Source organism: Alosa alosa, chromosome 18 (assembly GCF_017589495.1).
Source record: "Alosa alosa isolate M-15738 ecotype Scorff River chromosome 18, AALO_Geno_1.1, whole genome shotgun sequence".
Taxonomy (NCBI): Eukaryota; Metazoa; Chordata; class Actinopteri; order Clupeiformes; family Clupeidae; genus Alosa; species Alosa alosa.
Window position 1 is genome coordinate 20,024,788 of NC_063206.1, and position 12,571 is coordinate 20,037,358.

At 45.8% G+C, this 12,571-nt stretch overlaps 1 protein-coding gene across 1 annotated transcript in view; it reads right to left on the minus strand.

Annotated features, from left to right (window-relative positions):
* Positions 1-10,931, minus strand: part of slc8a1b (solute carrier family 8 member 1b) — a 96,561-nt gene extending 85,630 nt beyond the window's left edge. The window contains exons 1-2 of the mRNA XM_048269450.1: positions 10,591-10,931; positions 7,238-9,116 (exon numbers count right to left, since the gene is read on the minus strand). Of these exons, the coding sequence (XP_048125407.1) occupies positions 7,238-9,084 (1,847 nt within the window). The 5' untranslated portion in view covers positions 9,085-9,116; positions 10,591-10,931. The remainder of the gene's footprint in view (positions 1-7,237; positions 9,117-10,590) is intronic.
* Between the last annotated feature and the right edge of the window lie 1,640 nt (positions 10,932-12,571).

Here is a 12,571-nt window from a genome sequence, read left to right on the forward strand (position 1 = left end):
GTTATGATGCATGATACCATACAAAGCCTTCTACTATGCTGCTTGCATAGTGTGTGCATACCTAGTCTGATCATGCTTATAAATCTTGCCTTGTGTTGTTTTTTCTAACCCTAAGGCGGGGATCACATTAGCCAGCGGCAAGCGTCAAGTTTCTTTTGTTCTCTATGGTTCGGCAGTGGAACGGTGGCAACGCTGGCGTAACGCTAGCGTTGAACAAGCTGAGCGTTGAACTTGGTTCAACTTTCAAAGCCCAACGCAAGCGTATTCAATTGACAAGCCGTTTGTGTTGCTTAGGAACGTGATTAAACTTATTATGGTCTGAGCGTTGCTGCCGCTTGCCACTGGCTGATGTGATCCTCGCCTAAGAATGAAAGGAGTTGGGTCCATGACTGGTGTATAACTTGTGAATCTTTTCCTGTCTTACAGTGACAGTGGAATGATTCACAATGTGGAGGGATGTATTGTGAAGTTAAGCTCTGTTAGAAACAATCATTTTCTGTATATTTGCATTCACTTGGGATCTCTGTTGTCACAAACACATACACACACAAACACACACACACACATACACATACACACACAAACACACATATACAAAAACACACACATATACACAAACACACACATACACACACATACAGTATACACAGCTTTCTCCATCTAAGGAGGATAAATACCTCAGTAGCGCAATGCAAAGGGGCTGGACCAAAAATTAATCTAATAGTAAGCGCATTAGCGATCTCATAACCATTTGTAAAACCTTTTTAACAGCGCTAGCAGCGGAACAGTGACATTCTCATTAGGAGAGTTGCTTCAGCTGCAACCCTCCGCCGACTTTCTCCAAACTTTCCAACTTGCCAAACAATGGCGAGCCAACATTAAGCTCTGCTGGGGATTTGGGGAGAGGGAGAAAAATGGCACCTCCAAGCCACCATAGGGAGCCAAGGAAGTCAGCCAAAGTTTTTAATCCTTACAGAGTTTTGGAGAGAATGAGAAGCTTTTAAGAGAGTAGCAGGTCAAACATAGCACAAGACTTGGGTAGCGCAAGTCCAATAGTGCTTTAGTAGTAGAAGAGAAGTTTGTGAGTGTGTTCATGTGTGTACTTGACACCCATTTCAATCATACTTGACACCCATTTCAATTATACACATACATACTGAGTTCATACATGAACTCAGTATGTGTGTATGTATGTATGTGTGTGTGTGTGTGTGTGTGTGTGTGTGTGTGTGTGTGTGTGAGTTAGTGCTGTGTCAGCCCACAGCAGAAGGTGTATGCGACACAGAGGTAGTCTAATCCAGGCGGCTCAGAGCAAAGCGCCGGCAGCATCTCTTTAATCCTGCGGATCCCAGATGAAGAAAGCCACTGCACTATCCCTTCCCCTTTCTCTCTCTCTCCCTCTCTCCCTCTCTCTCTCTCACAGCCCACTCTCTTGGTCTTTCTCTCTCTCCCTCTCTTTTTCTCTCTCTCTCCCAGCTCACACTCTTGGCCTTTCTTTCAGTTCTTCTCTAGCTCTCTATCCATTTGTCTCTCTTGCATGCCCTCCCACTACTTTTTCACTTGTGGTGACTTTCACACTTTCACTCTCTCTTTTTCACTCCGTCTCTTGCCCCCTGCTCTCTCTCTTCTCTCTCTCTCTCTCTCTACTTTCTAGTGTTGCACCAGTTGCCTGTGCCCTACATAACTGTAAGTGACTTTATCTCATCTGTTGCTTGGCAATAATTCTTTTCTGGTCATTATTGCCTTTTTTACGTCCTTAATTTTGTTGTCTTTCATGTTTATGTTCTTCTCGAAAGTCATATCTTCTAATTAGGACAGAAGAGAGCTATATCTGATGACAAGACCAGCACATAAAATGCTTGCTTATTAAAATCCAATGAAATAATTTTGTTTGTGTATGTATGTCTGTGTGTGTGTGTGAGTGTTTTTGACTATGAGTGCTTGTGGGTGTGTGCATAATCATGTGCAAGGTCAGGCACACAGAGGGTGGAGACTGTGTGAGGTCAAGCACAGCAGGCAAGTTGATGAACACAATCTGGTGAGGACAGGGTCACCAGAAAGAGAAGCTACGGAGCAGCTCATGGGGAACATGCAGCCGTTCTCCCTCTCACTTCCTCCCTCTTTCTCTCACTCTATTTGTCAAGCACATACACACACGTACGCACACACACACACACGTACGCACATACACACACACACACACACACACACACACACACACACACACACACACACACACAAAAACACGCACACAAACATGCACACACACACGCCAGACACACACACAAACACACACACACACACACACACACAAGGATCAGTGCGTAAGGCCTGAGAGTTCAAGTTACACTAGATGGTAATAGCAGTGTTTTTGGCAGGCTTGTTTCCCACCTGCTTCTGAGCCTTCAGCCTTAGAGAACAGAGAGAGAGAGAGTAAAGAGAGAGAGAGAGGAGGGAGGTATGGAGTGCAAGAGAGAGAGAGAGAGAGACACAGAGACTGAGAGCAAAGAGTTTGGTGGAGAAACTTGGGAGCGAGGGAGACAAAAAATAAAAGAAAAAGAGAAAGAAAGAATGAAAGTAAAAAAAACGAACAAGCTGAAAAATACAAAAAAACACAAAGCACAAGCCCTCACTCTACCTGCAGGAGCTATGAAACACACACACACACACACACACACACACACACACACACACACACACACACACACACACACACACACAATACAGACACAGACAGACACAGAGAGAGCAAAAGGGGGGGTAGAGCGAGGGGGAGAAACTCGTCTCCAACAGCAGGAGACCTTGTTTTGGCACTGTTTTGCTGTGTAGCCCATAGGCTTTTTGTTAAGTCTATGCTGCCCTGCAGGCCTGCCCACCACCCACCAATCCCCCCCCCCCCCCCACACACACACACACAACACACACACACACACACACACACAACACACACAGACACAACACACACAGACACAACACACACACACACACACACACACACACAAACACACACACAAATGCTGTACAGTGACTCTGCCACACTGCCACAGTGGCTAGCGCCACCAACACAAAAACCACACTGACAGACCAACGGCCACATTTTATTAAACAAGCTAATTAAATCAATTCTGTTACAACAGAGCAAAGGGGGGAAAGGGAGGGAGAGAGTGAGAGAAAGAGAGAAAGAAAGAGAAAACAAAACACAAGAGGAAAGACAAAATGAAACAAAAAGGAGAGGGGTGTGGAGGCAGAGAGATGTTAGAGGGGATAAATGGACAATGGAAGAGGGAGGAGAGAGGGGTGAGGGAGAGATGGGTTGAGAAGGCGATGGCAACTCTCTGAGCTCATGAGCTCAGCACACGGCTCGGGTCGGGGTGTGTGTGTGTGTGTGTAAGGGGTGAGTTGGGGATCAGGGACTAGGGACTCTAGCCACCCACAGGCCGCCCGCTCGCCTGCCCCGACTGCCTGCCAGCTGACTTGAGCGCCAACAGTGCAGGAAGCTGCCGCACTAATTGAAACATCAGCCCTAATAAGTCGCTCAAATCATTACGAGATGTTTACTTTGCGCCCGTGCACAGATAAGGGGAGGAAAGGAGGAGGAGAGGGAGGAGGAGAAGGAGACATATCTTTATTTCCAGCTTGATACAGCCTTTGTGCAAGGATTTGCAGATAGACCTTTAAGGAGTGAAAGAGAGAAAGAGAGGGATGTATTTGATGTATTATTATGTATTAAGTGTATTCCACTTGATAAGTAACCTGGTGTCACCATTTCCAAATGTGGCACCAGATGGATCAAGAGGTGTAAGAAGGTATAATGACACTTTTATAGGATGTAATGTCTTGAATGGGGAAGAGGAAGTGAATGAGAGAGAAAGAGAGAGATGACAGGAAGAAATAGACAGAGAGAGAAACACAGAACAAAAAAGAGAGAGAGAGAGAGAGAGAGAGAGAGAGAGAGAGAGAGAGAGAGAGAGAGAGGCCCTGTAGGCCTCATCAGCACATTGTAATGAGACAAACCCCATTAACACATCAAGACACTCCGCAGTCCCCCCTCCTTTCACCTCCCTTGCCCACTTCTCTCCATCTGTCCCCAGCTCATCTCCCCGTCCCTCCCTGCCAGTTCAGCTCCGCTACATCGTCACTATCTTACACTTTCTCATCATTCCATCTGCCTTTAGGTCTGGACTGACTTCTTCCTTTCTCGTTCTTTCTAACTGCCTCTATCTATCTATCTATCTATCTATCTATCTATCTATCTATCTACTGTCTATTTATCTATGAAATATCTCTCTCTGCTAAGGGATTTCACCAGTTTTCTATCAGAGAGGCAAAATTCTGGAACACTAAAGTGACTCTGATTAGATCATTCTCAGTTTTTATTTGTGGTAAGCTGCTGGGATAACCACAGGCAACAGTCCCCAAAAAACTCAATTACCAACATATCCCCCGAGTTTCCTGCATCCAACCATCAGTGACCTGGATAACCCACTGAGACTTATGGCCAGGAGGCCTTCCAAAGACATAATGTCCTGCCTCTCACATACATACACATACACACATACATTCACACATAACGGTGCTCGTGTATACACAATCACCTACACTCATACACACAAATAAAACCACACATACTCCCCTTCTAGCTACATCCTGACATTTTGATAAACATAAATGTCTTTCCGGGCAATTTGAGCTGATTTAGGATGGTATAGGACCCAGACTGATCTCTGCATGTCGCTTGAAGGGAGTCATATTATTTTACACAGTTACATTTTGTTTTAATGATTCAATTTTACACTTTCTCGTCTTCACTGAGACACAATGAGAATACCAGCATGCTACGCTCCACTACAAGGACTGTTGGCCATTATGATTCAATTTACTGAAAAATTTTCAATTACTGTTAAAACATTTCCGTATGTACTGACCCGTTTCCGAACCCAGTACGGTCCTTTCTTCAGTAAGGAGCCTTGGCCTGGCAAAGATATATGACCCCCCAACCCCCCACACACACACAAACACACACAAACACACACACACACACACACACACACTCATCACAGTGTTTCTGCGGGGCTTTCTTTCAGTTTGGCAGCTGACCTATTCACAAAGCGTTTCGGCGGTGAAATTACCCTGGAAAAGAGGGGGGGGCGAGAGCGACAGGGGAGAGACGGAAGCAAGTAGACCTCAGAGGGAAACTTTTGTGCTGTTCTCTCTGTGACAAAGTGAGTCGAGGCCCTAGCTGCAGAATCAGGGCGGAGCTAGCCTCTGGCGCTGGGATGTAGATCATCTATTTTTCTCATTGGGCTGCGTCTTTTTCTCTCCCTCTCTCTCTTTCTTCCTTTCTTTTTTCCTCTCTCCTTCCTCCTTTTTTTCCAGAGCATAACGTCCTCATTGCGTTTGGGATGTGTTCAAGGGCGAGCTGCTCACTGAAGTCTCTCTCTCTCTCTCTCTCTCTCTCTCTCTCTCTCTCTCTCTCTCTCTGTCTCTACCATTGCTATCAGAGCAATAAGGTGGTCATTGGGAATGATGCCTCAATTTGTCAATGCTTCATGTACCCAATACAACGTTCAAAAAACTGACACAGTTGATTGGTTTTGATGAATGAAACACTCTCTTGCTGCACTGGGAAATGTACGTAAGGCCTTCAGTTTCCATTCCCCTTACAGGTGTTGGAACTAGCGCGGTTGAGAAACCTTTGGTTCAAGAATGCTCACTGGCTTGAACTGTGCAGAAACCCAACATTGCCCCTGTCTTCCTAAATTCAAACATGAAAAATCAGTTCCTGTTTCCTTTCCATTCCTTTTGGGGGCTTCTTTTCCTCCGCCGTTCGCCTTTCGGTCTCGGCCGGGTCGGGCCGGCCTCCCCAGCATCAGTCCGTCATTTTCATTAAACGAGTGTTATTAAAATCCACTTAACGGCACTCACTGCTCCATGCTATGGAAACTATGTGACAGGCCTTGAGGGCCCGGAAAGTTTGAACTTCCACATCTGTTTTGAATCTGTATAAAACACAGGGGCTCTCATTCACTCAGTCACTTCACTCGTCTTACACACAGTTTGGATTGAACTGCTGGGGATGCTCAGACCATTTTTTTTTCTACTCCGCTCTAATGTTTGACCAAGCCTGACTGAGATGAAGAGAAAAATGGAAACACTAGACGGCTTTGAAGCTCTTAAAAGAGGCAGAATGCTATTACAAACACATACACACACACACACACACACACACACACACACAGATACACATACAACAGCACATCAATCCACAACCATCCATAACAACCTGTGATAATTCACCTACACAAAACAGCTGAATAGGCAAGCTGATCAATGGCTGCTCAGAGGTGCCAATTTACAACAGTGCAAATATAAATCCTCCCCTGTTGTTGTTTTATTTTTTCAAAGGGAAAACAACAGTGACCCAGCATAAAGCCCACAGAAGACCTCCCTGGGACAGATCCTAAAACAGCACACAGCTGATGGTGCAGCTAATATTGTTTTAATAAGCATTCCTGTTTTAGGTCGGGGTAAAAAAAGAAAAGATAAACAAACACAAAACAGAAGAGCATGATGCATTACGAGTGGTTACATCATGCCGCAACTTCACCGGAACACATTGGAAGTACGAGCTTAAATGGAAGACTCCCAAAATAGCCAATTATGTAGCGCGGAGCCATTCCAAAGACTCACACGCTTAATGCGGACACAAATTAAACGTGGTCATGCTCCTTAAATCGATTAAACTTTCAGGCTGAGCACAGCTGAGAGGCTACATGAAACATGGCTTAGAAGGAGAGCAGGATGGTTGAAGAGAAAAGTAAAAAGGAGGAGGAAAAAGGGAGGAGAGAAAAAGGGAGGAGAGAAAAAGCAGGCTAAAAAAAAAAAGACTGGTTGACATCTCCTCCTGCGGCGTTCTGTGGCATCGCAATGTCATGAAGGCATCACCATCATGATGTCAAACATTAAAATGAACAATCGACATGCATCCCAGACCAGAGCAGAAAGCAGCATCAGAACACATGCTTTTCAAACATGATCTGAGGAATGCATCGCTATTGCATCACTTGCATATTGCATATTGCAACATGTCTCCAGAAAATACATACATTTCTCTCAATTGATGTCACAAATATTTAAGTTAAGCCCACTACAGATGCAATATCAATGCATAGCTATGCAAGCTAAAGCTGGATAGGAGTCACAACAATAACTGGGGGAAAAAAACAGTTAAACTTACAAGATCTCATCGTTCTGGAACTCCAGGATGCCATGGGAGTCCTCAAAGTCCTCACCGCCTCCGCGCGCTGATCCCTCGAGGGTCTTGTAGGGCAGAGTGACCACTCCCCGAGCTCCGGATGTACGCAGGACCTTCACCTCCATGGTGCCCACGCTCTCACTCACATGCATCACTGGCTCCTCGAAGGTGAAGATGCCAGCATGGTCGTCGTCAAAGATGGTGACGGTTGCAGTGGAGGGCGCACCGATGCAGGCGATGACCTCCGCATGGTGGTTGGCGGCGGCCGTCGGGGTGGTGGACTCGTCGGCTGGCTCGCCACCGCTAAGCTCAGTACCCTCAGACAACACGCGCACATTGCTCAGGTGGATGAGGAAGTTCTCGTCCTCCTCGAAGATGTCATCGTCGATGATGCCCACGCGGATCTCCTTGGCCGTCTCGCCAGCCTTAAACACCACTGTGCCCTCGGTGAACTCGTAGTCAGAGCCGGCGTTGGCCGTGCCGTCCTCCGTGCGGAACTCCACCGACACTGTCTGGGTGAGGTCGCCACCGCGGCGCACCACCGTCACTGCCACTGTGCCGCAATTCTCCAGGCACTGGTAGGAGCCGGGGTCAAAGTAGATCTTTGAGATGGGGTCGTTGGCGTCGGCATCGCTGCGCACCTCCTGCATGCTGACTGCCTTGCGCGCCTGGTCGGCCGCGTGCTTCTTCAGGATGTTCCCTGCGCCCGTCATCAGACGAGTGGCTTGGCAGCGGTAGAAAGCGCGGCTCTTCTGCTGCTGGCTCAACACCTGGTAGTTGGCCAGCTCGATGAGCTGCTCACATTCCTTGTCTGGGTGCTTCTGCTTGAGCTCCTTCAGGATCTTGGCCATGTCCCGTCGAGCCTCCTCCTCATCCAGATCCTTGTCGTCCAGGTCTAGGGCCAGCGAGCCGTCCATGAAGTCCACAGCGTGCGAGTTGAGCATCTTGCCGTCCATCTCGATGTCCACCTTGGAGGGCAGCGGCCGGTCGCCCTCAGTCTCGATGATCATCCCACGGTGCTTGCCGGTGCGGTAGCGCTTGTAGACATACTTGTAGAAGAGCAGACGCCGGTCGGCGATCCAGGCGAACAACACGCAGATGGGGAAGAAGAAGAGTGTCAGCAGGCCCTCCCACACCTGCACCACGCCCGGGGAGATGACGTCCAGGATCAGGTAGAGCCACAGGTAGGCAAAGATGCTCCAGGAGGCTGTGACGAAGAACACGCGCAGGTGCTTGACCTTGCGCACCTCCCCGTCGGGCACCACGTACACACAAATCCCGATGATGACAAACATGTTGAACGCCGCACTGCCCACAATGGTGGAGGGACCCAATTCGCCCGCTTCGAAATTGTGGCCACAGACCTCAATGACGGACAGCAGGATCTCTGGGGCAGAAGAACCCAGGGCCATGAGGGTCAGGTTGGACACGGTCTCGTTCCAGATCCTCACAGTGGTGGTAGTGGTCTCGCCGTTAGGTTTCTTAATGGTGATCTCCTTCTCCTGGGACGTGATAACTTCAATTGAGGCCATGAAGCGGTCAGCGATGATGGAGACGCCCAGGAACATGTAGACGAGTGCCACAAAGTAAACCGTAGCCCGCGCCACCTTGTCACCGAAAGAGGGGTTCCGGGGAAGCCAGACCGGCAGTACGACACCCTTGGTACACACTGCGCCGTCGGAACAGGAGCTGTTGAGGGGTACAGAGTGTTCCGAGCTGGAAGTGACATCCTCCGCGGTCACATACGGGATCTTACAGCAGAGGATGGCAAAAATGACCAAACACCTCAAACCCAAAGAGATAAAGGGAGAAACCTCGGAGCACCTCATTGTCACCTAGGACTGATGTGGATGTTCAAAACCTATGGAGAGAGTAAGAGGGAAAATTGAAAACATAAAACACATGTTTAATTTGCTCCTAAACCGTGCATTCTAAAATGAAATCAATGCAGTAATAAATATGCAGGCAATCCAAAGTAAAAAAAAATCATAGGCCCTAAAATATAGATGGCAAGGGAAAATCTTATTCCTTTTTCAGATAGTGGCTTTATTATCATTGAAGAATATTATGCATTGTTATGCACTGCCCGTAAATGTGCTAACAAAAGAACCCTGTAAAAATGTAAGGGTTTTCCCAATTTAGCACGATGCCTCAGTGAGTGTCTGTATGCAGACCTTGAGCAGTGAAAGGGGTGGGGCAGGTGAACGCGCGAGGACACGACGGATGAACAGCCGCTACTACCGGGCGACTGAAAGGCTGATAGGCTATGCACTCTGACGCGTGAACGCCCGCACGCTCGCTCGCCGTTTACACATATTTATACGCAGCATCAGCAGAGGAGGTTTCACATCAAATCCACTGAATCATGGGCTTGAGTAGATCATTGAGTACAACGCTGCGGCCAGACCGAAACAGGACAGGAAATCCAAAAAAATAAAAGAAAAAGAAGGAACGGTTAATTGCTTACAAAATGATGATATAAAGATGCCTACTGTTTGTAGGATAACCCACGGTGTAAATTGTTATGCCTGGTTAAAATGTGCCAACTGTGGTCATTCTTCCGTGGGATGCAGTAATATTACTGAATTTTTGTTTTTACTTCCGAACAGATATTTCGGTATTCCATCCTTTCTTATCTGATATATGGATTATGTTTGTTGTTCACTGTATGAATATTACTGCTCCGGTATCTTGTATTTAACATCATGTCGTTATGAATCATCATTACACAAATCTTGTTTCAGATAATCTTCCCCAAAACAATGCGTTAGTGGCCCTCTGTACGTGTTTGGGACCACGTACGGGGAAGGGTTCAGTGTTGGTTCCGGGACCCCTGTCTTTAGCCCCTCTTTACAGTCAGAGAGGGAGGCTGCGGCTTACGGAGCACACGTTGCCGGTTGAGCTTCGCCATGACTAGTCCTGATTAACACAACTTACACGTGGAGGAGAAAATCTTGTAGGCTAATATTAGGTACGGAGAGTAAAGTGAGTGCAAGATACTGCAACACAAACGTTAGAAGGTACCCAAATGATGTATAAACTAAGACGTGATTTTTCACTAAGGTAGGCTAAGTGAATCTCTACACCAATTCGAAAGTCCACATTCACATCAGGGAGCAAGCATCAACCTCAACGCACATCTGCCGTTCTAGTCTAGGCTGCGGCCGCATGTAACGTCAAGAATATTCAAAAACTTGCTGATAAACTCATAGCGATAATATATATATATATATATATATATATATATATATATATATATATATATATTGCACATAATATATATACATAATATATATACTGCACATGCTGCACATGAAGTAGAATTTGGTTCTTACCTTTTTGCTGGGGTCCGTGTAGATTCCCGGAGAAGTCAGCAGTAGTGGAGAGAAGGCGCTGAATGCGTATGGACAGTAGAGTAGCTTGCATTCGCTTTGCTTTTTATACGAGATGGAGAGATAGAGATAGCCTTTCGAGTACGAAAAAACACTCCCAGATTCCCATACACTCCGAATTTTCCACGACTGGTTAAAGAAATATCAGATAACAGATGCTTTATCAGCGAATCTGCGTTTGGGAGGACGAAAAGGTGAGTGCGAGTTCTTCCTCATTCTTTCCCCCTTCTCTCTTGTTCCCTCTCCGTCTCAAGCTCAGTGTGGAATTGTGTGCGTGCCGCGCATGTGTGTGTGCATTAGTGAGCGAGAGTGTGTGCCGCGGAGCTTCGCAATCGGACGGGAGGCTGGGCAGCAGTAGAGGAGTCGGGGTCTCTCCCACCCCCCCATCCCACACACACATTCACTGATACAAGCACACAAAATACACTCGCAACTTAATTTTGGGACGGACGAGAATGTTATGCATATGCACAGCCGGTTATTTGACTACAACTCTAACCTAAAGTATGGCCCAATCTATTTATCTAACAATTCCTCTGTCACCCCCGATGCACATCATGTTAACATTTACAGTACTAATCCTTGATATTCCCTCCATGGAGTAGTTGCCTAGGCTAGATGCTTAGACCCGGGAGGTATAGTAGACTACCAATCAAATATGTTCTGCTCCCAGAATATTCTTATGCCGTTTCCGTCTGTTTACACTGCATTGATATTAGAAATGATAGGTGAGTGCTATACGCAAATACCGTACTATATTCTCGTTTGGAGGGGGGGGATTATTGGTCATACAGCTTCTTGAGAAAAGACACAGGGTAACAGCACGCGGTTAAATGGACTGAGAGCTTTTCCATGTTCGCGCGTAGAGCTCTCAAAGCGCGAGCCTGACAGCTTTAAACACTCCAGGCTTAAGGGTAAAGGATCGACAAAACGGCAACGCAGCTTCACGTCTGTCAAAGACGATCTGCCACATTGCAGACAGTTTACTTAAGAGGATGCTTCGAGCTTGGTGACATAACCCTACATATCCATTTTAATCATCACGTCGCATCAAGTCTCATATATTAATATTAGGTATATTAATATATTTGGGTTGCTTTGGGTTATCATTTGTATCGAATTACTTGGTTTAAGTCATTTTCACAATCTAGAGGCATAACTAGGCCTAGTTTTCGAGCACATTTGGATTACATCTGTTTCCAACAGGCAGGCCATGCAGTTCGTTTTGAATATTGTGACTGTTTAAGACAATTTTAGTGGTAAAGGCCAATGTATTACAACACATAGGCCTAGTGTTAGTATAGACTAACATTTAAATAATTTATTCAGAATAGATTACATGAGGATTAATAGCTCAAATAGAACACTTTTCGACTTTACAAAATAGGCTATATCAAACCATACCATTGTCTCTTGAAGGTGTAGTTCAAACAGGAAACAGCAAAGGTGAATGCATGAAGCTGTGGATGGGTTTGTGAAGAATGCAGATTTAATCTGTGATTGCTTTGTCTGCAACCATACCAACATACAGACAAATTGACTCCATGTATTGTTCTGTCATCACTAAGTCATGTCATTTGGTCACACAACAAAAGTGTAGCTACTACTGCACTGATATTTAATTAATGTACAGTACTAACACTAGCCTATTATGATGATAGGCAGTCACTGATATTACACTGTGCAAAAATGGTTATGTTAGTAAGAAAGTTGTAGCACTATCTGTTTTGAATCATATTTAGTGAAATAAAATAGTACTCTTTAGTCAGTTATTGTAAATACCCCTTTATCAAAAGGTTACACTTTGACAATAACATCAACACATGCTTTAAGATTGAAGGCTGCTCTGCATTACATTAAATTACATTATCTGTGTTTGTCTGATGCTCTTCTAAGTAAGCCTGATATTGATTTCCAGGTGTAG